The 26,087-nt window shown below is 54.5% G+C and overlaps 1 protein-coding gene across 5 annotated transcripts in view; it reads right to left on the reverse strand.

Annotated features, from left to right (window-relative positions):
• The window catches only part of SLC22A23 (solute carrier family 22 member 23), a 79,797-nt gene that overhangs the window by 9,394 nt on the left and 44,316 nt on the right, over positions 1-26,087 (reverse strand). For 3 of the 5 annotated variants that reach the window (XM_049764956.1, XM_049764954.1, XM_049764958.1), the window contains exons 4-7: positions 3,519-3,687; positions 2,175-2,305; positions 728-830; positions 149-381 (exon numbers count right to left, since the gene is read on the reverse strand). In XM_049764956.1, coding sequence (XP_049620913.1) covers positions 149-381; positions 728-830; positions 2,175-2,305; positions 3,519-3,687 — 636 coding nt within the window. The remainder of the gene's footprint in view (positions 1-148; positions 382-727; positions 831-2,174; positions 2,306-3,518; positions 3,688-26,087) is intronic. The other 2 variants (XM_049764957.1, XM_049764955.1) reach the window with 1 other exon arrangement.

Genomic DNA, 26,087 nt, shown 5'->3' on the forward strand with positions numbered 1-26,087 from the left:
GAGCCAGGAGTAACCTGAGCGCCACTGGGTGTGGCCCCCAAACCAGTCAATCAATAAAGCATAAAAAAATAATTCAAGGTCTCCCAGTCCCACCCCAGGATGCAATTTCTTCCCCCCTGTCCCGCTCCAGCCCTGACACCCCACTCACAGTTGAGGAGCCCGAGCTGCAGGAGTGAGGCGAGGGCTGTGAGGATCATGAAGAGCAGAAGCCCCCCGCGGCGGCCGAGCATTCGGACCACCAGACACATGGCCAGGCAGGAGGCCAGCGCGATGCTGGCCACGGTGTAGTAGTCGGCGTAGAAGTTCTTCAGCAGCGGCACCTTCACCTCGTGGCCCATCATGCTCCGGGCAAAGCAGTGGTGGATGCCGTAGCCCGTCAGCCTGTGGGGCGGAGGCCAGGGAGCTGGTGACACCCTCATGCAGCAGGGGGGAGCAATGACGCTCTCAGATGGGGAGCCCCGCCACCCACTTCAGAGTCAGGACCCGGGACCCAGAGAAGATGCCTGGGACTTGTTCCACAAGTAGGAACAGTGTAGTAGACCAATGGTTTTTGGGGGCCCCCTGAAGGGCCCTTTGGTTGCGGCCCATGGCTCTGAGCAGCCCCCGAAATGAGGAATTAAAGTCCCCCTCCCAGACTCTCGCAGAAAAAAGGCAGGGTCCGCTCAGGGGTGTGGGCTCCCTGTGCCCGGCCCCATCCTCACCCACCCACACGGGGTCCCAGACTCACGAGTTCACACACAGGACCACGATGTTCTTCCACAGGTTGCGGGTCCCCACCACCTTCACGATGCAGACCTTCTTGGGCCTCCGAGACAGCTCCTTCTCCAGCTCTGTGGGGAGCGGCCATGAGTTCAGGGGAAGGACAGAGCCTGGCCATGGCCCTCAGTGCCCGGGTGCAGGTTGGGCACAGGCAGAGTCTGGGGAAGGCCCCATATGGATCCAAGGTCTGGGCAGGCGACAAGGGGCTTGCAAAGAGCAGTGGGCACTGCATGTGTGTGTCTAGTGTGTGTGACCAATGTCTTATCAAAAATGCACAGTCCAGGGGTTGGAGAGAGCACAGCACACAGCGCTAGGGCGTTTGCCTTATACGTGACCGACCCAGGATGGAAGATGGTTCGAAGCCCGGCATCCCATCTGGTTCCCAAGCCTGACAGGAGCGATTTCTGACTACAGAGCCAGGAGGAACCCCTGAGGGCTGCTGGGTGTGGACCCCCCCCCCCAAAATGCACAATCCAGGGCTAGAGAGACATTACAGTGGAGAAGGGACTTGTCCTGCACGCGGCTGACCTGGGTTCAGACACTGTCATCCCATAGGGTCCCCAAGCAGGGTGGTAATCCTGAACATTGCCAGGTGTGACTCCAAACCAAACAAAAGCAGTGCATATTTGGGCCAGAACCATATACATTTATTTACCTCACACATGGCTGACCCAGGTTCATCCTCTGCACCCTGTATGTTCCGCAGAACCCCACCAGGATGGGAGTGATTACCAATCTAGGGGTAAAACCCTGAGCACAGCCAGTTGTGTGCGTGTGCGTGTGTGTGTGTGTGTGTGTGTGTGTGTGTGTGTGTGTCTGGGTCACAACCAGCAGTGCTCGGGGGTTATTCCTGGTTCTGTGCTCAGAAGTCACAGATGGCAGGCTTGGGGGACCATATGGGATGCCATGATTCAAACTGTGGTTCGTCCTGTGTTGGCCGCATGCAAGGCAAACATCCTACCATTGTGCTATTGCTCTGGCCCCTGCACAGTCAGTTGTGACCCAGAAAAGCTGCTTGTTCTCAGACTCACTCCAGGCCCACTGACTGAGACTCGAAAGGCCAGGAGGGACGGAAAGGGACCGGGAGGGACGAGATTCCCGAAGCCTCTCTGGTGGCTTAAGGGTTCTGGGGTGCCTCCCCTCCTGTGTGCCACGACGCCAACCATCTCCCCCAGCCTTCAGCCTTCTCTTTTCCTCCTCATTAGTGGCCCAACCTACAGACAGGCCACGGCAGAGACCGGCCAGCCCAGGGAGAGCAGGAGAGGCTGCCTCGTCCACACCTGGGCAGTGGCAGGCCCAGGGTCTTCGCCTGATTGTCAATATCTGTGAGCCAATGCCCCCCACCCCGTGCCAGCCCTGAGGGGAGGGGACTCTGATGGGGCTGCAACCCATCCCCCCCACCCCCCAATACTCACCAGGCATGATGCCTTTAATGTCACTCTCGGGGCTCATGCAGTTCTTCTGGGTGAAGTGTAGGACCAGCTTTTTGGCCGACTCAAACTGCTGGGTGGCCATGAGCCAGCGCAAGGACTCGGGGAAGATCCTGCTCGGGGCAGAGAGGGTTGTGACATAGAGGCCACAAGTCATTTCCAGGGGTGTTTCTCTCTCCTTTTTTTAAACTTTATTGATTGATTGATTGATTGATTGGTTTCTGGGTCACACCAGCAGCATATGGGGGTTACTCCTGGTTCTGCACTCAGAAATTGCCCCTGGCAGGCTGGGGGATAACATGGGATGCCGGGAATCAAACTGGGTCCTGGATTAGCTGCATGCAAGGCTAAAGCCCTACAGCTGTGCTATCTCTTCGGCCCCATAACTGACCTTTCTCAAAACGCCCCCGCATACAGCAAAATGCCTTCAACCATCCTAAAATCAACCAGGCACCCTCGGGCGTTAAGCTTCCTAGAGGGTCTCTCCAGGAAAGGACCCAGAACGGACCCGAGTGATGGTGGCCCAGAGGCAGGGTCCACAGTAGGGTCTGACCTCCCCTCTCTGTGGAGGAGACATTCCCGGCCTGACCATGGCACCCTCATATAGGGTCTGCCAGCTCTGGCCACTTCTGCCACACTGAGTGTTTATTTTTTTCTGGGGACACCCCTGAAGTCACTCAAGGGTCGTCCCTGGCAGAACCGGGGGCTCTGCGTTTGTGGGGCTGTCAAAGTGCTTTTGAAGGAGGAAGGTGAGGGCTGATCGGTGTATCTGGGCAGGATGTAAGAGAAATTGCTCGAAGGATGTGGGGGTCCCAGGTAGGACCCAAGGGCTACAAGGCCCCAAGTGCTGCAGGAGGAGCCCCGAGCACCACTGTGTCACTCAGAAACAAAAGGAAGGAGGGGCTGGAGCAATAGCACAAGTGGTAGGGCATTTGCCTTGCACATAGATGACCTAGGATGAATAGTGGTTCGATTCCTGGCATCCATATGGTCCCCTGAGCCTGCCAGGAGTGAATTCTGAGTGCAGAGCCAGGAGAAACCCCTGAGTGATAACGTGTGTAGCCCAAAAACAAAACGAACATTAAAAAAACAACAACAACAAGGAAATATGTAACTTTTGGGTTCTCTGGGGGTCCTCGGTGGTACTCTAAGAAGTACTAGGGGTACTCTAGGGATACCCTGGGGTATTCGGGATTACACTGAAGTACTATGGTATTCTGGGGATTACTTGAGAGCACACTCAGGGGATACTTAAGGCTTCTCTCGGGATTCTCTGGGGATCCTCTGGGGAGGGGGGGTACTGGGCCCGGGGTCCCCTAGGGTACTCACGACCAGTAGAGCAGCATGAGCAGGAATGGGCAGATGATGAGGGCCTGCAGGACCTGCCAGTCCCGGCACAGCGCGGCAAGCCCCGGCATGAGGAACTGGCCGGCCATGGCCACGAAGCTGGCCACCATAGTGACCATGAAGCGCTTTCCTGGTGGACACAGCTCAATCCCTGCAACATACAAGGGGGATGCATGTGGACTCCTGCCCCACAGGGGTCACGGTTGGGAGCTCAGGGACCCTTTGGGGTGCCCCCACCCACACACCCGAGCAGCGGTGGGCCCTACTCCCTGGTGGGTGATGGTGTTGGTCCCATCTGCGGGTCTCCCTGTGTGGTTTCAGTGCCCTCCTATGTGGCCTCGGTGGCCTCCAATCTCCCCTGTGTGGCCTCCCTCATCTTCTGCCACTACCAGCAGTGGTCCGTAAACTTGGGGTCCGGAACCCCTGGGAGCCACACCTGAGCCCGGGAGCCCAAATACTCTGTTCCCTGCACCAGGGCATGGCCCCGTGGGAGGCTCCGCTCTGTACCCCAAAACCTGCTGGGAGCCCGCTTTGCACCCCTGGTCTTAACGAAGGGGCCTGCGTTAGCCTGGCATGTGGATCTGAGGCCCGAGGTGACCAGAGGAAAGTGACTGTCAGTCTGGGGTCCTGAACTTCCTCCCACAAGATCCAGGTCCAACCATTCTCTCAGGGTGGCTGTGAAGATGTGCGTGTGTGTGTGTGTATGAGAGCCATTCAGAGAGACCCACATTTGTGTCTGAGACCTCAGCCCTTCCTCATAGCAGAAAACATCAGCCCTCAGTCCAGCAGACCGAACTGGGCCAGGCCCTGAGTTTCCCCTCTGCCATTGGTGGGGCCACATCAGGACTCGAGCCTACATTTTTTTGGTTCTAGCACCAGTCAGGTGATTGAGGTTTTTTTTTTTTTTTGTCTGTCAAAAAATGGTCTGTCCAGTGGCTCAGGCATGGCGGGCAGGTATGGGAGGCCAGAGTCAGGGGAGTCCTCCGTGGTGTCAGTGGTGAGTGGGGTGGCTGGCACAGGTGGGAAGAGCCTGAGCTGAGCCCAGGGCCCAGCCAGGCCACCCAGGGCTTTCCCTTCATGGGCCATGCAAGTTTGATTAGCAGCTAGAGCATTGCTGAAGTCGCAGGAAGCATGTTGAGGTGACCACATGGGTGCCTCCCACCCTCAGCCTGAGCCTCACTAGGCCAGCCAGAGGGAGGGCGGGAAAAGGGGGATCACAGTGCTGCCAAATTCCAAGCCTGCCATTTTTCTGGGCTCTGGGGACGACAAATCATCCAACAACAGGAAAACACAAACCAAAGTGGCACAGCCTCCGCCCTCTAGAGAAGGCAATTCCACCAGCAGACTGGGGCCAGCTCTGCTGGGGGACCCAGGCACAGAATAGGGGAGGGTCTTGGAGAGACACAGGCCCCATAGGACATGAACTCAGGGACACACACATGCCCTTCACCTTGGCCAGCAGAAGCTCAGTCCGGAGTTATGGGCCCTAGAGGACAAGGGTTTGGGACCTTCTCTTGTGAGAGTGATGGCCAGGGGGAGGGTCCCTCCATGCATGCAGGGGTGGGGAGAAAAGGAGCGCTGAAGGGGTGCTGGGGAATGGTCCCCGCAGATATGACACACTAGCCTATGGGGCAGGGTCTATGCCCAAAGCCTATCAAGTGGTGCGAGGTCGCTTTTGTGTTAGTTATGAAGGTTCAGCTACACACACACACACACACACACACACACACACACACACACACACACACACACACACACACACACACGGCAGTGCTCAGTAGTTCTTCCTGTGTGCAAGGCAAGTGCTTTACCTGCTGTGCTGCTATTGCTCCTGCCCTTGGTCAAGCTTTTTTTCTTTTTTTGGTTTTTGGGTCACACCCAGTGGCGCTCCAGGGTTGGTTACTCCTGGCTCTGTGCTCAGAAATCACTCCTGGCAGGCAACAGGGACCATATGGGATGCTGGGGATCGAACTCAGGTTTATCCTAGGTTGGCCGCATTCAAGGCAAACACCCTACCGCTGTGCTATAACTCCAGCCCTGGTCAAGCATTTCTTCGTTTTTTGTTTTGTTTTGGGGCCACACTCATTGACGCTCAGGGGTTACTCCTGGCTACGTGCTCAAAAATCACTCCTGGTTTGGGGAACTATATGGGATGCTGGGGGATCGAACTGTGGTCCATCCTAGGCTATCATTTGCAAGGCAGATGCCTTACCTCTACCGCCACCACTCTGGCCTCAGGTTAAGAATTTCTAAGTGATTTGGGACACTCAAGTGTGATTGCTGTCACCCAAAGCTGGTCAAGATCTTTGTGCTTCACTCTGGCCTCCTGGACAAAGCTGACAAACGACAGAGACCAGAGAGCAGAAGTAGAAGCATTTTCTGAGTCGGCCATCAGGACGTGGAGGAGGCGATGACACGCAAATGAACTATAATCTGGGGCCGGAGTGATTACACAGTAGAGAGCGAGTTTGCCTCGCACGTGACTGACCCGGGTTTGATCCCCAGCATCCTCCCAGCCTGCCACGAGTGATTTCTGAGCACAGAGCCAGGAATAAACCCTGAGTGCCACCGGTGTGGCCCCAAAACCAAAAACAAAAAGCTAACCGACAAAAACAAAGGAACTATAATCTCAGGCCTCGCCCTCCCCACCCTCAGTTTTAAGTGATGTGTTTTACAGAAAATAAAAACATTTCAGAGAGGGCCTGGTGAGGTGGCGCTAGAGGTAAGGTGTCTGCCTGGCAAGTGCTAGCCAAGGAAGGACCTCGGTTCGATCCTCTGGCGTCCCATATGGTCCCCCAAGCCAGGGGTGATTTCTGAGCGCTTAGCCAGGAGTAACCCCTGAGCATCAAACGGGTGTGCCTCCCCCCCCAATAAAAAAAACAAACAAAAAACAAAAAAACATTTCAGAGGTAGGCTTTCAAAGGAAAGTTAGTTGTCTCCAAGACCTGAGCCTATGTCAGTCCCTGCAGCCTCCAAGCCTGTATAGCCAATGAATCCTCCAGCCTAAGTGATTAATCGTATTTTGATGCATAGCTTGAGGAAGTGATTTGCCCAGGGAAGTTAAGACGGTAATCCAAGCTCAGTAACTCTGAAACCCGAGTTTGGTTCCTTGCAGGAGAAACTGCAGGCCAGTCATGAATATGTGTGAAAAAGTCTTTGCAGATGCTGTTGGGTGTCAAGTCTGAGGACCCACAGATGTCTAAACAGGTTCTACCTTTTTTTTTTTTTTGCGGGGGGAATAATTCAGTTCCTTTCAACAGTCACTGTGGAGTGATCTAACGGAGACAGTGAACTGAAAAAAGACAGGGATGACTTGACTTCTTTCAGGGGACCAAAAACTGTGTTTAAAATTCAAAACCAGGGCCAGAGCGATAGCACAGCAGTAGGGCACTTGCTTTGCACACGGCCAGCCCAGGATGGACCCAGGTTTGATCTCTAGTATCCCATATAGTCCCCCGAGACTGCTAAGAATGATTTCTGAGCACAGAGCTAGAAGTAATCCCTGAGTGGCCTTGGATATGGCCCAAAACCAAACAAACAAAAAATAAAAATAAAATTCAGAACCAACCACAGCCCCCAGGATAGGGCATGAGGCCACTTGGGGTCAGTCCTTATTCTCATCTCCCACCAGCAGGGCCCCCAACCTCTGCCCGACCCTCTGCATGTGGCTCTGGGACCCGGTGCCTAGATATACTGAGTCCAAGTGAACCACATTTGGGCCCGAGGGCAGAGTCAATCCCACTTTCCAGCACTGTGCATAGCAGCTACCAAATGAGAAGGGTCCTTGGTCTGGTTTTTTTTTTTTTACTATATATATATTTTTTTGGGGGGGGTGGGGAGAGGTGGGATGAGCCACACCTGGCAGTGCTCAGGGGACCCTATGGGATGCCCAGGACCAAACCTGGGCTGACGCAAGGAAATGCCGTCCCTACTATGCTGTCGCTCTAGCCCTTGGTTCCTGGGTCTAGAGTCTTCAGACCTGACCTCAGATTTTCTGTGTTGTTGTTTTAATAATAATAATAATAATAATAATAATAATAATAATAATAAAATTGGAGCTAGAGCGATTGCAGGGAGGGTGTTTACCTTGCATATGGCCCACCCAGGTTCACTCCATGGCATCCCATAGGATCCACTGCAGGCCCACGAGATATATGTGAAGGGCCTTCATTTTGGACTGTGGTCCTGAACCTCCTGATTTCAAACCCGAGTTAACCTTTAAGAAGAGGGCAAGGGCCCGGAGAGATAGCACAGCGGCGTTTGCCTTGCAAGCAGCTGATCCAGGACCAAAGGTGGTTGTATCGAATCCCGGTGTCCCATATGGTCCCCTGTGCCTGCCAGGAGCTATTTCTGAGCAGACAGCGAGGAGTAACCCCTGAGCACCGCCAGGTGTGGCCCAAAAACAAAAACAAAAAAAAAAAAAGAAGAGGGCAAGCATGGGGCCGGCCCTCCAAAAACACACAGGTCAGCCCCATTGCAATGCAGGCACTTCCTGGAAGGGCTCTCTCTTCCTCTCTGCCTCTCTTTTCTCTATCTCTGTCTCTCTGGCACTCTCTGTCTTCCTTTTCTCTATCTCTCTCTGGTCCTCTCTGTTTCTCTTTTCTCTATCTCTGTCTGTCTCTCTGATGCTCTTTGTCTCTCTTTTCTATATCTCTGTCTCTCTGGTGCTGTTTCTCTATCTCTTTTCTCTCTATCGCCCTCTCTCTGGTGCTCTCTATCTCTCTTCTCCCTATCTCCCTCTCTCTGGTGTTCTCTGTCTCTGTCTCTTTTTTCTCTATCTCTGTTTCTCTATGGCTCAATACAACAAGCCTGATTTACTCCTGGGCCATTCCTGAGCAAGACCAGCCTGTCTGAACCCAGTGTGTCCAGGAGGGCTTGTTCCAGTGTCTGCTGAGTGGTGAAACCCCTGGCAGCCAATCGCATGTTTGAGGGACCCGTGTTGGTCGAGAACCCCAGAGACGAAGGTGGAGAAACACAGTCAAGAACAAACCATGGTGCTGGAGAGGTGGCGCTAAAGGTAAGGTGTCTGCCTTGCAAGCGCTACCGTAGTACGGACCGAGGTTCGATTCCCTGGCGTCCCATATGGTCCCCCCCAAGCCAGGGGCGATTTCTGAGCGCATAGCCAGGAGTAACCCCTGAGCGTCAAACGGGTGTGGCCCAAAAACAAACAAACAAACAAAAAACCAAGAACAAACCATGGGCGAACACGCACCCCTCAGAGGAACCAGCTCTGACATGCAATAGGAAGAAAGGAGAAGAGGGCAGGATGAGGGCACAGGGCGAGGGAACTGGGGTTCACAGCCGGGCAGGCCGGGGCCCTGGGCCTGCCTAAGAGGAGCCTGGCCTTGAGGATGGTACTATTTCACTGGGCCCAATTCTGCCATCCCTGCAGCTCGGTCCAAATTACCCATCAAGAATCTGGACTTTTGTTTGGTTTGTTTTTGTCCACACCCAGCAGTGCTCCGTGCTCAGAGGTTATTCCAGGCTCTGGGCTCAGGGATCATGCCTGGCAGGCTATGGGATGTCAGGGATTGAACCTGGGCTGGCTGCATGCAAGGCAAACACCCTCTCTGCTGTGCTATCGCTCCAGTCTCTGGATTTTTAGACACATTTTTTGGGGTTTTTTTTGGGTCACACCCAGCAGCACTCAGGGGTTACTTCTGGCTCTGCACTCAGAAATCGCTCCTGGCAGGCATGGGGGACCATACGGGATGCTGGGATTTGAACCACCGTCCATCCTGGATCGGCAGCGTGCAAGGCGAACGCCCTACCGCTGTGCTAGCTCTCCAGCCTACCTTCTTAAGACACCTTTTAACAGATCTACCCACGTCTACACACATACACCTAAATACCCTCATGCCCAGCCCACAAGTATCTTCACACCCCATAGTACACCCCCATAATACACAGAATCACCCCTTCCCCACAGATATGAACATCCCCCCATTTTCCTGGGACATGCATAAGACACATAACCCCCCACAAACAGAAGGGTACAGGGGAGAAGTTTAGGGCACAGTATCCCCCTAAATCTGGTGTTACCCCATGTTCAAGTCCCCTTCTCACAGAGGAACCCACCAACCCGAATCCCCCACTGCCCCTGGGCCCCTCAGTGCTGCCATTGAGGGTCAGGACTGGCGCTAACCTCATTCCTTCCCAGCTGAGCCGGGCCACACACCTCATGGGGTGGGGTCTGTGCGGTGGGGTCTGCCCAGGAAGCGGAACTTCCCAACTGCCCAATGGTCCCCATGGGTCTCCCCCTTCATCCTTCGGGGAGCGCTGCTAGTAGGACAACGCCCCAGAGGCAGCTGAGTTCCCCCTTCAAACTGCCAAACTGGTCTTAAGCAGATGACAAGTGAAGCCTGTTTGCATGAGAAAAACCCAGCGCCAAAGAATGCAAATAGAATTTTTTTTTTTTTTATGAGAACTGAATCCTGCAGGGCGGCTGAGTTATTTCTCACCAGGGAGGGAACAAATGGCCTTTCTGGGGGGCGTGTGGTGGTGGTGGTGGGGGCAGGCGTGGGCCCCCTCTTCCCCTCACATTCCAGAGCGGTGAGCTAGAACCGGCCACGGGCATTTTAATTTTTAATGCTCTTCTCTCGAACTGAGGCTTTTAATTTGTGGTGGAAAGAGAGAGATATTTTTTCTTTCTTTTTCTTTGCAAAACCATCCCTCTTGCATTTAATAACACAGTCAGACACTGGCCCTGCATTTTTCTCTCTGAGAAGTGCCACCCGGCCTGGCTGATGGCTGATGGGGAGAAATGTCACTTAAAATTCAGGTTTGATGAAAAAAAATAGCCCCACCCCAACACTACTTTGAGTGATGCAGACAAAAACCTCCAAGAGGCTAAATCCCTTCATATAGAGTTACAGGAAGAGGAAACAGGGAGGCAGCACCCCCCACCCCCACCCCAGGGAAAGCCCAAGGGGTGTGGGGAGGACCCCAAGGGAGGTGAAGAAACTCTTCCAGTTGGGGCCTTTGTCTGGGGTAAATCGGTGTAATCCGAGTAAGATAGAATAGGCTGCGAATTTAGCCTGTTAGGGTTGGAGGACAGAGAAGGAAAAGCAGGGAGAAGGGGGAAAAAATGTTATTGGCTTATGCTGTGGGCCTAGGATGGGGCGGTGGGGGGCGGGTTGGGCAGGTGGCTGAGGCAGGCTCGATTCCAAACCCCAAACCTCGGGGTTTGTGTCTGTGACTGCCCATCAGGCCCTTCTGGCCCCACCCAGCAGCCCTAGAGCCCCAGAAGCATGCCAAGGTCCCTGTGGAATTCAGTGCCCAGTTTGTGTGCTGCCTGGCACGCACCAGGCCGTCCGTGTTCCTGCTTTCTGGGCCCAAAGGGCAGCTGAGGTAGCCGGACGCTTCCCAAGGGACTGCAGAACCCCTCCCTGATGTCTCTTCAGATGCCTGAGTCTGGCAGGGCAAGGGAAACATGCCCACAACTGTCCCGGCCCTGCTGGCTGGTGGCAGCCCCATCCGTGGGGCAGGCAAGCTGGGAGCAGGAAGGAGCAGTCAGCAGGGAGCACTCTCATTAGTGCCCTGCTGGGCTCAGAGGTGGACGCTGGCTGGGGATCCCGGTCCCCAAGGGGGCTGGAGTAGGGAGTCAGGGAGTGGGGTCAGGAGCAGGCCCAGATCTTGGGGTATCCTGGAGGAGAAGAGCCAAGCTCCCCTCTCATGCCATCCACCCAGGGAGGAGCTTCAATTGTTACTTCTGGCTCAGGAATGGCACTCAGGGGTTACTCCTAGCTCTGCTCTCAGAAATCACCCCTGGCAGGCTCAGGGGACCATATGGATGTCAGGATTCGAACCACCGTCCGTCCAGTCTCGGCTAAATGCAAGGCAAGCACCTCACCACTGTGCTATCTCTCCGACCCTGGATGAGCTTCAGTTTGAGACTCCCACCTCTGTATCAACCTGGAACCTTGAATCTTGGCCCTGTGCTGAGCCAAACCCGGATTGGGGGAGGCTGCAGGAGAATGACGGACAGGCCGGCCCAGCATGAGGTGACATCTGTCAGAGTGGCGCCCCCCCCCTTTCCCAAAGTCTTGGAGTCCCGGAACAGTGCGAGGCCCCAGCCTTAAACAACACGCACGGAAAACAAAGAACGGCTTCTCCTTCCGCAGGAATGAGGGATCATTGCCAAGGAAGATCGCTGCACAGCATGAATGCAGATGAGCGTGGGGGGCCCTTTGGAGTTCAAGACACGGGCGGGTCCAGAATATAGGGGTCCGAGGGGGAACACATCAGTCACGGATGCTTGATGATGAAAGAAGCCAGTGGGGGCTCCTGGCTTTGCCCAGAAAGGGGGTAAAGGTTTACATAAACATGAAGATGTTGATGGGGGTGGGGAAGGCATTCGCCTTGCATGTGACTGACCTGGGTTTGATCTCCAGCATCCCATAGGGTCCCCCGAGCCAGCCAGGAGCAATTTCATTTTTTTTTTTTTTTTAGTTTTTGGGTCACACCCTGCTGCGCTCAGGGGTTCCTCCTGAGCTCTAAGCTCAGAAATCGCTCCTGGCAGGCTGATGGGACTCTATGGGATGCCGGGATTCGAACCAATGACCTTCTGCATGCAAGGCAAACGCCTTACCTCCATGCTATCTCTCCAGCCCCAGGAGCAATTTCTGAGTGTGGGGCCAGTGTGGTCCCAAAGCCAAACAAAAACAAAAACAAAACAAGGGTGTGGAAAGCCAGTCCAGCAGGAGGCGCTGTCTTCCACACAGCCCTCAGGATCCCCGGAGCATCACCCGAAGTGCTCAGAGCTAGGAGTGAGTTGGGACAGAGCTGGGTGTGACCCCAAAATATGTTGAGAGCCAGAGTGATGCCCCAGAAGCCTGCTGCCTAGACGGTTACAAGTGTTCAGGTGTACAACCAGGGTCCTTCCTAGCTGTCCCTGTCCAAACCTCAGGATTCTAAGCCCAAGCTTAGAACTCTAAAGTCCCCACACCAGGCCAGTCACTGCTGAAAAGGAGCCCACACCCCAGTGTCTCCCCTCATGCTGATACCCCTTATCTTGGACTCACACTAGCAGAGTTTTGGGGAATTTTCAGGACTTTGGGGATGTGGGGGATGGGGCTCCAGATCATCACCCCACTGTAAAGTCAGTGTTTATTCACTTTTTTTTGTTTGTTTTTGGGCCACACCTGACATTGCTCAGGAGTTCCTTCTGGCTCTGCGCTCATGAATCATTTCTGGCAGGCACAGAGGACCCTATGGGATGCCGGGAATTAAACCCAGGTCGGCCCTGGGCAGGGCAAGTGTCCTACCTGCTGTGTTATCACCCTGGCCCCAGATCCTTGTTCGCTTTTACAAAAGCACACACACCCCCATGAGAGCCCAAGCAAGGCTCAGGGCCATAGGGAGGTGAATCCCCAAACATGAGGGATGGTTAGTCCCTCATTGGCACTGCCGTGGCCCAGGCAGGGCTGAGGAAGGGCCATGGAGACATGGCCCAGGCCAGAGCATTGAGTGACTCCAGCCGGTGCTAAAGGGAGGAAGGAGGCTCTGGGGAAGGCCAGACACCTGGAGAGGAGTCAAAGCTGGAGAAGAGACCTCGTCTTCACCTTTCCTTCAGCTGCACGTGGGCTGCGCTGCTGTGGGTCAGCAGGGGGATGGGGGAACCAGCGGACACCCTGTGCAAGCCCAACATCTCCTTCCACACCACAAGTAAACAGGCTGCACCCACAGGGACTGGCAGTGCTGGAGGTGGAAATCCTCGATGCCGTCAGCACTCTCAAGGGCCCCCCACTCTGGCCTATGGGCAGGAAGCTTTGGGGGCCCTGGGTACTCCCGCTGCTCTGGCTGAGGGTCAGGGGCAGCACAGGAAGTACTCGAATGCCTGAGCGCTGAATCTTCCTTTGGGCAGGAAGCAGGAAAGGGCTGAGGGCTCCGGCCATGTTTATAGAAAAGGCTACAGGATGCTGGCTCTGTCTGTCTCTGACTCTCTCTGTGTCTATCTCTGTCTTCGTTTTTGTCACTCTCTGTGACTGTCCCTGTCTGTCTGTCTCTCTTTGACTCTGTCTCTCTGATTGCCCCTATCTGCCTCTGACTCTGTCTATAATTCTATAATTCTGCCTTTCTTTCTTTTTTTGGGGGGCGGTCACACCCAGCAACGCTCAGGGGTTACTCCTGGCTCTATGCTCAGAAATCACTCCTGGCAGGCTCGGGGGACCATATAGGATGCCGGATTTGAACCACCAACCTTCTGCATGGAAGGCAAACGCATTACCTCCATGCTATCTCTCCGGCCCCACATCTGCCTTTCTGACTCTGCCTTTGTCTCTCTCTGACTGTCTCTAACTTTCTGTCTTTCTAACTGTCTCTGACTCCCTGTTTGTCTCTCTCTGACTTTCTTGTCTCCTTGTATCTCTATCTCTGCCTATCTGTCTGTCTCTGACTCTGTCTTTCTTTCTCTGCCTCTGTCTCTCTGACTATCTTTCTGGGTCTCTGACTCTGACTCTCTGTCTATGTCTCTGTCTCTCTCCTACATGGTGGGAGTGAATCCCACTGCTTTTCCTGGTCTCCCCTTCTCTTGAGGGTCTGTCTTACCCTAGCCGAAGGCCCTCCCCCCCCCCCCAGTCCCCAATCTGACCCACACCACCTCAGCCGGTCATGCTGGGAAGAAAAGTCAGAGGGACAGAAAAATCATCACTTCTGTTTCCTTCCCTGCTCGCTCAACACCAAAATAGATCATTTGAGGAAGGAGAAAAACTGTTTTTGATACAGAGCCCCACATGACGATGCTCAGGGGTTCCTCCTGGTCTGCACTCAGGAATCACTCCTGGAGGTACTCAGGGGACCCTAGGAGATGCTGAGGATTGAACCCTGGTCAGATACATGCAAGGCCAGCAATGCTGCCTGCTGTATGGTCACTCCAGAGTGGATCTGGTGGATGAGAAGAAGTCCTTGACCTTGGGATGACAGCAGACAGGACTGAGTGACATGCAGGGGTGAGCCCAGGCTTAGGGTCCTCATGGTGGGGGTTTTGGGGGTGCAGTCAGCCTGGATGAAGGAAACAGCTGTGTAGACTCTGGACCCGACTCCATCCCTCCTGCTTGTGGGCTCAGCCCTGCTCCTTGGCTCCAGCCTCTGTCCTAGAGTCCAGCCTGCTGGCCTGGCCTGGAATTTTACCCTCTGGGGGCACTCTGGACCCACCTGTCCTCCAGAACCCATATGAGCCCAGTGGTGGGACCCAGAGTCTTTTGAAATCAGGCCCCTGGCAGCCATACAGGGCCCTAGTGAGCTGCCAAGTCACTCAGAAGCATTTTGGGTCCCTTACGCGCCCTTGGCATGGGCCATAAACAAGAGGATCAGGGACTGGACCATGTCTAATGGGAATTGATGCTTCCAAGAGGACCCATTGGCATGTGGGGGCAGAAGGATTTCGAGGGCGGAGGCCCTTTGCCTGGGCGCACACGCCACTCCACCACGGCCCGTGCTGCTCAGTGGCCACCCAGCTGGCACATTCCAGGCTCCAGAAGTGTGGTGGCACTGAAATGCCACGGGAATATTTATCATTGTTTCTGCCAAACAAACCGGCCTCACCTTAAGCAAAGGGCAAAGGCACTGTAAAACCGAGCAAACACCCCTGCACCCGCCTCGCTGAGCTATGCCCAGGAGTTCTGTGGGCACAGGAGGTGGGGCACAGGAGCAGGGCAAGGTGGGTCCCACACCCAGGTCCACCCCCCATGCTGAGAACCATTGACACGCCCTGAGAATCAGAGTGAAACTGAACACAAGTCCCTGGAACACAGGACTGTGTCCTTAGTGGGGTTCCACACCCAACCACGGGGCGCTGGGCAGGGCTGTGAGGGGCGATGGTGGGCAGGCAGGTTTTGCAGCGGCCAGTCTGATGGAGGATACACCTGACCAGGAGATGGCATGTACCCTGGTGTGACAGTCTAATGGGGAGACACTTGACAATAAGATAAGACGAGGCATATTGGCAATGACAGTCAGATAGGGGAGGTATCTATGAGACAGACACATTGGCCTTGGTAGTCAAATGGGGGAGACATGAGACCAGGAGGCCACATAGGGTCTGCTGGAGTCCGATGGAGAAGACACCTGACTATGACACAAAGCAGGTTGGCTATGACAGTCTGATGGGGAAGAGAGTCCACACCATTGGGGCACACAAGCCCTCAGGCCTTTCTGTGCATATTGGGGGTAACTGGGAGCCCCTTCTGCAGCTACACAGACATGGCCCCAGCCCCCACCATCAAGACCCCCCAGTTTCCTGGAGGCTCTGTTGTAGCGGAAGCCTCCTGCCCCAAGTCCAGGGCACTGGAGAGACTCGGGTCTGGAAGCAAGCACCAGCGCAGGAAATAATCCGTACACAGATAAAACAGGTTCGGGAATTCCCACATGCAAGACTTCCGCTCCTCAGAAGCAGATAGCTCGGTTGTAGAAAGCCGGAAATGTCAGAGAGCTCTTCCCTGAAACTCGGGGTATTTATTACCAAGGGGTGGAGAACAGGTGATCCAAGGTACCCATCAAAGGCTGCTCCCTTCCAAAGGTGCTTCCGACCAATGAGTGACAAAGACACCCTGAATAGGGTGGAACCCGGCTAATCCAACACTCCCATGACAGCATCAGAGGGGGATGGACTCCCGGAGGCCTTCCAGATCCCCTCGTGGCCCCCAGAACTAAAGCACCACTCTGGCCCTTCCAGGCCGAGTTCTGGGGACAAAGCTAAAGGCTAGAACTGGGGTTGGGGGGGACCCTCACTCAGTGCACCGAAGGCAGGTCTCAGAAAGGCCCAGGTTCCAGGCAGTGGTCCTCAAACTATGGCCCGCGGGCCACATATTGTATTTGTATCTGTTTTGTTTCTTCATTGCAAAATAAGATCTATGCAGTGTGCATAAGAATTCGTTCATAAGTTTTTACTATAGTCAGACCCTCCCATGGTCTGAGGGACAGTGACCTGGCCCCCTGTTGAAAAAGTTTGAGGACCCCTGTTCCAGGGCAAGGACTCAGGGTGCATGAGACTTCACGGGCAGCCGGGCCATCACAGGGGCTGCAACACATGGCCCATGCACTGTGCCCTGTGCCAGGCTTGGCCCAGGAGACCTGGGAAGGCGCCTCTGGCCGGACCGCACCGCCTCACTCTCCCTTCTGGCCCTTCGGGATTAGCAGGCAGTTCACCCCACTTCCCCCGAGCTGGCAGGCAGGCCGGATCTGGGCCAAGTGCCAGGCTGGGTGCCCAAGGCCCTAACACATCCCTGGCCCAGCTTTCAAGCTTTCCTGGGCCCACACCCTGGGGACCTGTCCTGGGTACATGGCTGAGATCTTGGTACTCCGTCAGAAAGGGGCTCATGACACCCAGCTGGTGCTTCTGTCTTTCTGGGGTTCAGGTTCCCACCAACCACACAGGAACCCCAATGCTGCCTGAGCCATTTAGCCTGGCCCAGTCGATCCACTGGAACCGCAGCTCAGAGCCCTGGGCCAGCGAGGGATCCTGTCCCAGGGCCAGGCCACCAGCTGGAGGGGACCTGAGACCTGTGTCTCGGGGACATGCCAGCGGACACTCCAGCATGTAGCAGTGTGAGACAGGAGGGGAGGGGAAGACAAGGAGGGGTACTAGGAAGCTGTCATTGGGGTGACCATGGGAAGTGCCCATGCCTTATGGGGACACCAATTTCCACCATCAAGAGACAGCTGGGTGCATCTTTGAGAAGGAATGGCGGGTCCCCATACTCCAGACCTGCACCTTCACCCAGTGACTAAGGGGTTGCAGTGAGCCGTGTTCTCCCCGACTTCTCCTCCTTTTATTAAAAAACTTATTTAAACATTTATTTGTTTATTTACTTATTTGGTGTTTGGGCCTCACTGGGTGGCGCTCAGGGTTTACTCCTAGCTCTGCACTCAGAGATCGCTCCTGGCAGGCTTGGGGAATCATGTGGGATGCCGGGAATCGAACCCGGGTCCGTCCCGGGTTTGGCCATGTACAAGGCAAACGCCGTATCATTATGCTATTGCTCCAGCCCCCCACCTTTTCTCCTTCCTCCCCCCTGCTTCTCCCCTTCCCTCTCCCTCTATCTCCTCCTCCATTTCCCCTTCTCACTGTCTCTCCTCCTGACCAAGAAGGCAGAGACAGGCACCGAGCCCTCCACGGCATCTCCAGAGAGAGGATGAAGATGAAGATGAGTTGAGGGGAAGGTCGGCAGAAGGTCATGACCCCACAACTCCTCGGGCCTTCTGGGACAAAAGGTGCTTCTGATAAAGGGGGTTTACCCAACGTTGAGTCTGAGATGCTACATGCTCAGGACAGCTCCCTGCAGCCAAGAAGCAACTTCTATGTGGGTATAGTGATTTGGGGCACCATGGCGTGGGTCGGGGGAAGGAAGGGAACATCTGGGGACCAGCACCCCAGGCTGGCCCAGAACCACCCCAAGGCCTGGCCACCCCGTGCGGAAGCTCCTGGATGCCTTTGGAGCCGCCATAACTGCCTGTCAAATCACACACACCCAAGAAGAGACCCCCCCTTTTTTTCTGGGGGAGACTGCCAGTTGGCACCAAACCCCCAGAGGGGTCTCTGACCCAGAAAAGATCCCGAAGACACGGAAGCGCTGTCGGGAAGGAATTTTCATTTCTGTCACGTTGGCCACATTTCAGCAGAAAGTGGGTCAAAGCAATTAGAAAGCTAAAAAAATAAATAAATAAATAAATAAAATGAAATAAATCCAAGATAGGCAACTTGATCTGGAAGCTTTCAGGGAAAGAAAAACAAAGGATATTCCCTCCCCTCCCCCAACACAGCACAAGGGACCCCCAGAAAGGGGAGGGGGACAGAGAAGAGCCAGAAGGAGAAATTGCACGTGGGGCTAGCGCTCCCCCTGCACCCGGGTTCCAAGCCAGGAGTTGCTTCCTCAGCTGACACCAGCCCCTATTTTTATTCAACACCCGGCACAGAGCCACGTGCTGCGCCCCGAGTCCTGGGCACCCCTGGGACCGGGCAGCTGACGCGGAGGACCGTCTCCAAGTGGCTGGTTCCGACTCACGGGGCTGACGAGGATCCTGGGGTGTTTCCCAGACCCGCCGCTATTTTTAACTGCGGCCCACTTGTCCCCAAGCAGGAGGGGTGCTGGGCTGTGATTTTTTTTATATTTTAGTATTTTTTTTAAAAGAAAATACAATTTTGGGGGTCGGAGCGATAACACAACAGTATGGCGTTTGCCTTGCATGCAGCTGACCCAGGACAGACCCAGGTTCAATCCCTGGCATCCCATAGGGTCCCCCGAGCCTGCCAAGAGTGATTTCTGAGCGAAAAGCCAGGAGGAACCCCTGAGCGCTGCCGGGTGTGGCCCCAAACCAAAATATAATAAGAAAAAGAAAATACACTTTTCCTTTGTGATGTTCCCATGAATAATTTAGCTGAGCTGATAATTCTTGCTCTTGGCTTGGAACCGTTTCTCCTAACGGTGCCCAGACACATTCCTGGCCGAGACACAAATAGTCGCTGGGAATCTGTGGGTCCCACCAAGACCAGGTTCAGGCCTCAAATGACCAAAATCATCAAGACCACGAAGGCTTCACGGGTGGCTCCGAGGTCAAACCAACCACACTCAGCCTTGCCACCTCAGCCAAGCGCTCACAGTTCTGTTGAAATCTTGATGCAAATGTAGGATTCACTTCTTTTTCTTTCTTTTTTTTTTTTTTTTTTGGTTTTTTGGGCCACACCCAGCGGTGCTCAGGGGTTACTCCTGGCTGTCTGCTCAGAAATAGCTCCCGGCAGGCACGGGGGACCCTATGGGACACCGGGATTCGAACCAACCACCTTTGGTCCTGGATCAGCTGCTTGCAAGGCAAACACCGCTGTGCTATCTCTCTGGGCCCTCACTTCTTTTTCTTTGTTTTGTTTTGGAGCCACACCCTGCAGTGCTCAAGGATTACTCCTGGCTCTGTGCTCAGAAATGACTCCTGGCAGTGCTCAAAAGCACTATGGGATGCCAGAAATGGAACTCGGGTTGGCCTTGTGCAAGGCAAAAGAACTCCCTGCTTTGTTATTGCTCTGGCCCAATCGCTTGCGTTTTAACCTAAAGGCCAATGAAAGGCTTTGTGCCTATGGAGCGTGTTTCCAGAAACATCCTTTGGGAAGATGCAGGCTCAACGATGCTGGTGGCCGTGGCGCTGGAACCCGCCTGGTGCCCATCCCCAACCAGAGAACGGAGAACAGGGGTGGTCACAGGAGGAAGATGCTCTGCTGCCAGGACAAGGGACACCACAGGGTGTCACTGAGTGCATGGAACGGGAGGGTGGTAAAAAAGTAAGAGGGATCCGAGGAAGGACAAACATTGGACGAGGCTACTAATTGGCAGGATCTGGGGACTAAAGACTAAACAAGGCTCAGATGACAGAGAGAGACAGAGACAAAGAGAAAGAAGGACAGAGGGACAGACACAGAGAGACAGACAAAGAGACAGAGAGAGACAAAGAGACAGAGACAAAGTGACAGAGAAACGAAAACAAAGAGAGGCACAGAGACAGAGAGAGACAAAGTGACAGAGAAACAGAGACAAAGAGAGGCACAGAGACAGAGAGAGACAGAATCTCAGTGTCAGGCCGTGGGAGGGCAGGAGAGAAACTGGGGACACTGGTAGTAGAAATGGGCCCTGGAGGATTGAAAATTCAATCAGAAACAACTTTGTAATCATGTATTTCACAGTGATTCGATTAAAAATTTACTTAAAAAAAATGGGGCTGGAGCAATAGCGCAGCAGCAAGGGCATTTGCCTTATAACTGCAATCCAGGTTTGATCCCCAGCGTCCCATAGGGTCCCTCAAGCCTGCCAGGAGTGATTTCTGAGCGCAGAACCGGGAGGAACCCCTGAACACCACCCAGTGTGACCCAAGACACCAAAAAAAAAAAAAAAAGAGAAAATTGGAAGATTCCCAAACAAGTCCTGGAGGTACTGTGCATCTCAGAGAGGCCGAGCAGGTGCGAGGGGATCTAGCAAGGGCCCACACACAGGTGGGAGGTGTTCTGGGCTCTCAGGCTGCAGGAATCCGAGTTCATATAGGTGAGAAGGGTCCACCCTTGAGTTTGGGGGCGCTGCTGCTCCACGCCTCTAAGAGAAACTGTCTCTGGATTGAGAGCAGAGAGGGCAGAGCCGTGGGGAGTGGCTGGAGCTTCAGGCTCGCACAGGGGCACTGCATGGGGCTCCCGAGGGTCCCCCTTCCTGCAGAAGCCAAGGGTTCCGCCCCTGCTGGCTCCAGCTGCCCACGTGCCTGGCGGTGGTGACCAGCCCAAGGCCACATTGGGCAAGCGCTGAGCATCCTTGACCGGGCGGCCTGGCAAACAGGGAGGGTGGCAGAGCCTCAGTCCATGGCCTGTTCCAATGACTGGATCGATCCTGGAAAGCATCAGGGTCGATGACTAGGCCAGGCCAGGTGTCTGCGTAGGGTTTGGGGGTGTCCTGACACTGAGCCTGCACCCCGCCACGTCTTCCCATCGGCCCTGGGCATGGCGTTTCATTTATTCCTCCGAGAACCACCACACACCAGTCACTCCTGAGCACTGCCAAGTGTGGCCCCACACCAGAAGTAGCTGTGACTTTGGTCTCCAGAGAATGCGGGTCAAACGGGGTGACGGCCACTTGGCTGTCCTGTTGAATTTGCCTTTTGAGATGTTGGTATACTGGGAACAGACACAGCAAAACTAAATTCCCCAATGCCCTGTGGACTCCAACTCCATTGCTCGCCCGGATCCAGGAAGCCGCTTCCATACTTTATCTCTGAATCCCTCAAAGCATCCCTATTTCTTTGTGGGGGGGATGCAGTGAATTCGAGGGATAACAAGGAGCCCACAGATTAGATCAAACAATCGTGCCAGTAAGATGAACGCAGTGACTGGGACCTGGATGAGAAGCACAGTTGCTAATTGTACAACCAGCGAGGCTGGATCCCAGGCCCCCCACTTTTCTTGGCCCTTTCACGGCCTGGTGGACCCTTCATTTAACCCCTGCAGTGCTGCAGCCAAGGAGTGTCACCCAGGGCAAAGGGAACCCAGGTCCCTCTGAAGGGCTTTCCTGGTGCTCCTGAGAGGAGACCCTCTGCTCTCCCCTCCTGACATGCTTGCTGATGGGGTGTCTGATCCTCTCTCTGCCCTCAACACCCACAGGAGGGCCCTGTGATCCCTGGATCCTTCTTTCCTGGTTCCTAAGTCTCCAGTGACCGCACCGTCATTAGAATCATCTGTGCCAGAGCCAAATGGCACAATGACAAGAAAAGGGTTTTCTGGGGACCAGGTTTAATGGGGGGACAGGCAGAGTAGGAAAGCCAGGGCCCTCACAGACAACCTTTAGGCCTATGGGGTGGGGGAGAGACAGAGAAACTGGGAGAGGAGGAGAAAGGAAGAGAGAGATGGGAAGAAGAGCGAGAGAGAGAGACCCTTCTTGGGGCTTGGACAGTTTCCAGAGCTTACTTTCAACCCAACTCCCATCAATTTCCAACCAGTGGGACAGACTAGCCGCTGGCTCAGTTGCGAAGGACCCGGCTCAGGGCTACTGGACTAGGGCCCACAGTGCCCTTGGTCCTCTTTGGGACTCAGTTTCTCCCAGGAGGATGGTACCATGGCTGGGCAGGTGACATTGGGGGCAAATGGGCTTCCTTAGGGTCCTTCGTACCCGTCTCAGAGCCTGGCCACTGTGAAGACATTGATGGCAGGACTTGGGGTGTCCTGGAGCTGGTGGGCACAGCGGGGAGGAGTCCTCCCTTGGGGAAGTGGTCCTGGGAGCTCCGAAGATGGGGGAATGTACCAGGAGGAAAGTTCTAGTATAGATGCCCAGAACTCAGGGAGCAAGGAACCATCTGGAGGGGAGGTACAGAGTAGGAGACACCCCAATCGGGGTGCTGAGGCTTTCCAGCCCTGAAAGAAACCCAAAGAAAATGGGGGCATTTGTGAGCCCCAGAGAGAGTCAAGGTTAAGCCTCAGAGAAGAGTTATTCTTGGGGGCTGGGTCTGGAGTCTGCACCCCTCTCCTTGAGCTCAAGAAAACAAGACTGCACAACAAGCAGGGTGCTGGCTTTGCATGTAGCTGACCCAAGTCGGGTACCCACATCTTAGAGGGTCCCCCAAGACCTGCCAGGAGTGATTCATGAGCAATGCTGGGCGTAGTCCCCAAACAAACAAAAATCAAAGACTAGTTTCTTTTGTGGCAGCATGAGTTTGCTGGGGGCCGTAGAGTTGGCACAGAGGTAGGGCTTTTGCCTTGCAAGTGGCCGACCCAGGACAGACCTGGGTTCAATTCCCAGCATCCCATAAGGTCCTCTGAGCCTACCAGGAGTGATTTCTGAGCACAGAGCCAGGAGTAACCCCTGAGTGCTGCTGGATGTGGCCCTCCCAAAACAAAACAAAACAAACAAAACAAAACAAAACAAAACATGACTTTTGCTAAATGCTAGAGTGTCCTCGGCTTCTACAGGGCAGAGATGAGGCTGCTGGTAGCTTCCACCTAACACCACTGGGGCTGGGGGATGGTAGATGGTGGGGGTACCATCTCCTCACACACATCAGGACCCATAATCAGGCCAATGTTCTCATGCCTGAAATTAAATATCAGGCCTCCAAGAAAAATTGCAGTTTTGGGGTGCTTTCACAGGTGGGCCTGCAAAGCAGGCACACCACCCTGGAAAGAAAGACTGTTCATGCCCCATGCCTGCTGGATCATCGGATTCTTTTTTTTTTTTTTTTTTTCAGTTTTGGGCCATACCCAGCAGCGCTCAGAGGTCATTTCTGGCTCTTCACTCTGAAATCATTCCTAGCAGGCTTGGGGGACCATATGGGATGCTGGGATTCAAACTGAGGTCCATGTGGGATCAGCTGCATGCAAAGCAAATGCCCTATAGCTGTGCTATCTCTCCAGCCCCGGGTCAGGGGATTCTTTTGTGCAGAGCTCATCTGAGTTGTCCTAGGTTGCCTCAAACCCTTCTAAGCACAGATAAGAACATGATGGTGCTATAAATACTTCACATTATCAGGAGGACAGTAAGTTTAGGCACTTGTGTCAAGCACTGAACAGCAAGGGGAGGGCGAGATCTCTTTCAAGAGGCCAAAACGCCCACCTCACAGTCCTGCCCCAGCCCAAGTGTCATCCGAGCAGAGAAGGTTTTCCACCTCCTGTAACTTGTGCTTCTAGGAGTCAGCACGGAACTTTCCTGATACTGTGGCTAGCTGGACCGGACCCAAAGCACCATCCACTGCCATTGGCCTGTGGTTCCGTCCTGAGCAGCACACACACCCCACACCCACCCCAGGCACCTCTAAAGGGGTCCCTGAGCACAGAGCCAGGAATGATTCCAGAACACTGCCAGATGTGGTCGTCTCATTCCCATAATGCATGCATTCTCACAAAGTCACACACATACACACATGTATACAGAGTAGAGGCTCTTATCTGCCCAAACCCAGGCAGGGCAGAAGATGAAGGGATACGAGGCCTCACATGGTGGCTGCCTAGAAGCCTGGGTGCTCTGAACTTGGAGCTGCAAGGATGGACACACACACACACACACACACACACACACACACACACACACCCCAAAGTGCCTTGGGAAGAAGCTAGAGGAAGCTCAGATCCAGGCCTGCAGGAAAAGTCCCTATTTGCATATCAAATTGCTGCCTCTGGGTTTGCAGAGGGACAGGGAGAGACCAATTGGGACCCACGACCTACACTAAAGGTCCCTGTCTCCTGCTGACCTCTCGGGCTTTTCAATTCTGTCTGGGTTTTTGCTTTTTCTTTGCCATTCCCAATGCTGCTTGTTCTCAGCCAGGCAGGTCACAGGTATATGCAGGAGGAAGTTTGCACCCAACTACACTTAAAGCCACAGCCCTAGGTATGTTTGTGAGCTGGGACATGGGGCCTCTTTGATGGCTTCCAGACAGGCGCCAGGTGTGGGCCACCTTCAGTTACAGGGAGGGGCTCCCCCAACCCCTGAACCACCATGAGAGGGACAGAGCCAGACCCAGGGAAACTGCCCGTTGTCTCCCTGAATTCCTGATTCCTGCCTCCCCAAACCCTTGTTCTCCCCAGGCCCAGATGCACTCTGCTCCGGTGCCATCTCCATGCCCTCCACAGGTACACTGTAAGGATAATGGTTGTGACTCATGGGGACTGACCTGTCCTGGCAAGAAAAAGGAAGCCGGGGGCCCAATTTCATCTCTCATGGCATGTGAGTACCCACAGCCCAAGACTCTGCCAAGCCTGGCCCACAGCATGGGGAGGTGGCCATGAGCACAGCATGTTTTGGTCCCACAGAACAGGACCTCCCCCAGCACCCTCTTTGACCCTTAAGCACACACCCAGACTCTGTCCTCGAGTCCTGAGCATGGGGTGTTCTGTCCTCCATCCAGTAGGTAGTTTGGGGATCTGGGGCAGCAGGAACAGGCACTCAGAGGCTGAGTTTCCTGACTCCCCCAAAGTGGGCAGAGTTGTGTGCTAATAAGGCCCACTGATCTGTCTCCACAATATCTAGATACCTGGGAACAGGAAAGAGATTGCAAAATCTTCCTGGGAGGAGGGCATCGTGAGCTTTTGTGGGGGCCAGGGAGAGAGTTCAAAGGCCAGGGAACTGGAGCCAGAGTGACAGCGCAGCAGGGAGGGTGTTTACCTTGCACGTGGCTGACCTGGGTTCAATCCCCAGCATCCCATATGGTCTCCTGAGCACAGAGCCAAGAGTTACCGGAGTGCCACCAGGTGTGGCCCCAAAACAAAACAAACAAAAAAAAACTGAACAAAAGGCCAGGGAGTGACTCTACCTGGCACCCACCCCATGCTATACCTGCCCTATTCGAGAAGCCAGGTGTGTGTGGGGGGAGGGCGTTGGGTGGGACAGAAATGGAGGAGTCCACATGGAGAAGGGAGAGCAGAGAGGACTCCCTGAGGACTGGGAACTAGGGGGAAGCAGAAAGTGCTTTCCTGGGGAATTGTCTTTGATTGGGGCTAGTAAGAGGTCATGCAAGCCATGGGCCACCCCTGAACTGGGAGGATGTGTGGGGCACCAACCGACCCCACCCCGTGCCCTCGAGATGGTAGCTCTCCATTGCCACAGTCAGAGTAAAACCCCAAACACGCAGTCCAGGCTCCCTCTTTTTGCTTCTAGTCCTTCGGTAGCCTGGAAAGGCCCCAAGTTATGCGGATAGGAATCTTGGCTGCCTCCGCCTCCTTCCCACCTTGTGCTATCTATGATTCAGACTCAGATCAAACATGGTCCTAATTGCCTCGGTACTCAGGACGCACTGGGCTTCCTGATCCCCACATTACCCAGGATGCACTGGGTCCTTTGCACCCTCATCTTCACAGTAGCCAGGATGCACTACAGTACCTAGGCTCATCTGTCCCCAGCCAAGCATAGCTTCCAGAACCTTCTGGGCAGTCACATGATGCTCATGTCCTGACACTGGACCATGAGGGGACACTCGGGGCTCTTTTTGGACTGCTTGGATATTTGGCCCCATCCCCTATCTGGTCCCTCAGGGCCGTGTCTGCACATGTCTCACCCATCCCCGGGCAAGAGAGGGTGGCACCACTTCTGAACTTGCCTCCATGGACCA

This window comes from Suncus etruscus, chromosome 18 (assembly GCF_024139225.1).
Source record: "Suncus etruscus isolate mSunEtr1 chromosome 18, mSunEtr1.pri.cur, whole genome shotgun sequence".
Taxonomy (NCBI): Eukaryota; Metazoa; Chordata; class Mammalia; order Eulipotyphla; family Soricidae; genus Suncus; species Suncus etruscus.